We start from the raw sequence: 2938 nt of genomic DNA on the forward strand, positions 1-2938 counted from the left end.
TTGTAATAGGTGTGTTGTTGTTGTTGATGTTGATTGTAATAGGTGTGTTGTTGTTGTTGTTGATGATGATTGTAATAGGTGTGTTGTTGTTGTTGATGATGATTGTAATAGGTGTGTTGTTGTTGTTGTTGATGATGATTGTAATAGGTGTGTTGTTGTTGTTGTTGTTGATGATGATTGTAATAGATGTGTTGTTGTTGTTGTTGATGATGATTGTAATAGGTATGTTGTTGTTGTTGTTGTTGATGTTGATTGTAATAGGTATGTTGTTGTTGTTGTTGTTGATGTTGATTGTAATAGGTATGTTGTTGTTGTTGTTGTTGATGTTGATTGTAATAGGTATGTTGTTGTTGTTGTTGTTGATGTTGATTGTAATAGGTGTGTTGTTGTTGTTGATGATAATGATTGTAATAGGTATGTTGTTGTTGTTGTTGTTGATTGTAATAGGTGTGTTGTTGTTGTTGTTGTTGTTGATGATAATGATTGTAATAGGTATGTTGTTGTTGTTGATGATGATTGTAATAGGTGTGTTGTTGTTGTTGATGATAATGATTGTAATAGGTATGTTGTTGTTGTTGATGATGATTGTAATAGGTGTGATGTTGTTGTTGTTGTTGTTGATGATAATGATTGTAATAGGTATGTTGTTGTTGATGATAATGATTGTAATAGGTATGTTGTTGTTGTTGTTGTTGATTGTAATAGGTGTGTTGTTGTTGATCTGTTTGTTTCAGGACCAGTACCAGTTCTGTTACCGGGCCGGTCTGGAGTATCTGGGCAGCTTCGACCACTATGCAACATAATCCCTCCCTCTGGCCTGCGTCCCAAACAACACCCTAACTCCCTGTGTCGTGCACTACTTTAGACCACAGTGTATTCTCACTTCTTTAGACCAGTGTGCACACTCAAAAGTAGTGCACTACTGATTAGTGCGCTACACAGGGAATTAGGGGCCATTTGAGATTAGGCCTCCACCATCTCCAGAGGGCAGGGCACCCATGACGCCACTCCTCCCCCAAAACGAGCACCTAAACTGAGCCATATTTGCGTGTCTGACCGGGGGATACCTCCAGACCCCAACCCAAACCCACTCACTACTCAGTCAGAAGTGCACTACTTTGTGCATTATATAGGGAATAAGGCACCATTTTGGACGCGAACTGGCACTACTTAACAATGGATTGAGGATCCAATGGACAGTAGACAGTTAGGGGGACAAGTCTTTACATGGTAAAGATAGACAGTCAGGGGGACAAGTCTTTACATGGTAAAGATAGACAGTTAGGGGGACAAGTCTTTACATGGTAAAGATAGACAGTTAGGGGGACAAGTCTTTACATGGTAAAGATAGACAGTCAGGGGACAAGTCTTTACATGGTAAAGATAGACAGTTAGGGGGACAAGTCTTTACATGGTAAAGATAGACAGTCAGGGGACAAGTCTTTACATGGTAAAGATAGACAGTCAGGGGACAAGTCTTTACATGGTAAAGATAGACAGTCAGGGGACAAGTCTTTACATGGTAAAGATAGACAGTTAGGGGACAAGTCTTTACATGGTAAAGATAGACAGTTAGGGGACAAGTCTTTACATGGTAAAGATAGACAGTCAGGGGACAAGTCTTTACATGGTAAAGATAGACAGTCAGGGGACAAGTCTTTACATGGTAAAGATAGACAGTTAGGGGACAAGTCTTTACATGGTAAAGATAGACAGTCAGGGGACAAGTCTTTACATGGTAAAGATAGACAGTCAGGGGACAAGTCTTTACATGGTAAAGATAGACAGTCAGGGGACAAGTCTTTACATGGTAAAGATAGACAGTTAGGGGGACAAGTCTTTACATGGTAAAGATAGACAGTCAGGGGGACAAGTCTTTACATGGTAAAGATAGACAGTCAGGGGGACAAGTCTTTACATGGTAAAGAGATAGACAGTCTTTACATGGTAAAGAGGGGGACAAGTCTTTACATGGTAAAGATAGACAGTCAGGGGACAAGTCTTTACATGGTAAAGATAGACAGTCAGGGGACAAGTCTTTACATGGTAAAGATAGACAGTCAGGGGGGGGACAAGTCTTTACATGGTAAAGATAGACAGTCAGGGGACAAGTCTTTACATGGTAAAGATAGACAGTCAGGGGACAAGTCTTTACATGGTAAAGATAGACAGTCAGGGGACAAGTCTTTACATGGTAAAGATAGACAGTCAGGGGGACAAGTCTTTACATGGTAAAGATAGACAGTCAGGGGGACAAGTCTTTACATGGTAAAGATAGACAGTCAGGGGGACAAGTCTTTACATGGTAAAGATAGACAGTCAGGGGGACAAGTCTTTACATGGTAAAGATAGACAGTCAGGGGGACAAGTCTTTACATGGTAAAGATAGACAGTCAGGGGACAAGTCTTTACATGGTAAAGATAGACAGTCAGGGGACAAGTCTTTACATGGTAAAGATAGACAGTCAGGGGACAAGTCTTTACATGGTAAAGATAGACAGTCAGGGGACAAGTCTTTACATGGTAAAGATAGACAGTCAGGGGACAAGTCTTTACATGGTAAAGATAGACAGTCAGGGGACAAGTCTTTACATGGTAAAGATAGACAGTCAGGGGACAAGTCTTTACATGGTAAAGATAGATAGGGGACAAGTCAGGGGACAAGTCTTTACATGGTAAAGATAGACAGTCAGGGGACAAGTCTTTACATGGTAAAGATAGACAGTCAGGGGACAAGTCTTTACATGGTAAAGATAGACAGTTAGGGGGACAAGTCTTTACATGGTAAAGATAGACAGTCAGGGGGACAAGCAACACCCATGACAAACACAGCATCAAATCAACTTTGGACATTTTCTGTTATTTTTATCAAGAAAGACCACTTTCTGTTTTCCGTCAGGGATTGATTGGACATTGTGGGGACGACGCAGAGAGACTT

The 2938-nt window shown here is 40.7% G+C and overlaps 1 protein-coding gene across 1 annotated transcript in view; it reads left to right on the forward strand.

Annotated features, from left to right (window-relative positions):
• The window catches only part of LOC115128132 (receptor-type tyrosine-protein phosphatase delta-like), a 211803-nt gene extending 210834 nt beyond the window's left edge, over positions 1–969 (forward strand). The window contains exon 38 of the mRNA XM_065004525.1: positions 735–969. Within this exon, the coding sequence (XP_064860597.1) occupies positions 735–803 (69 nt within the window). The 3' untranslated portion in view covers positions 804–969. The remainder of the gene's footprint in view (positions 1–734) is intronic.
• The last annotated feature ends 1969 nt before the right edge of the window (positions 970–2938 follow it).

The sequence above is a fragment of the Oncorhynchus nerka genome, linkage group LG18 (assembly GCF_034236695.1).
Source record: "Oncorhynchus nerka isolate Pitt River linkage group LG18, Oner_Uvic_2.0, whole genome shotgun sequence".
In the NCBI taxonomy this organism is placed as follows: Eukaryota; Metazoa; Chordata; class Actinopteri; order Salmoniformes; family Salmonidae; genus Oncorhynchus; species Oncorhynchus nerka.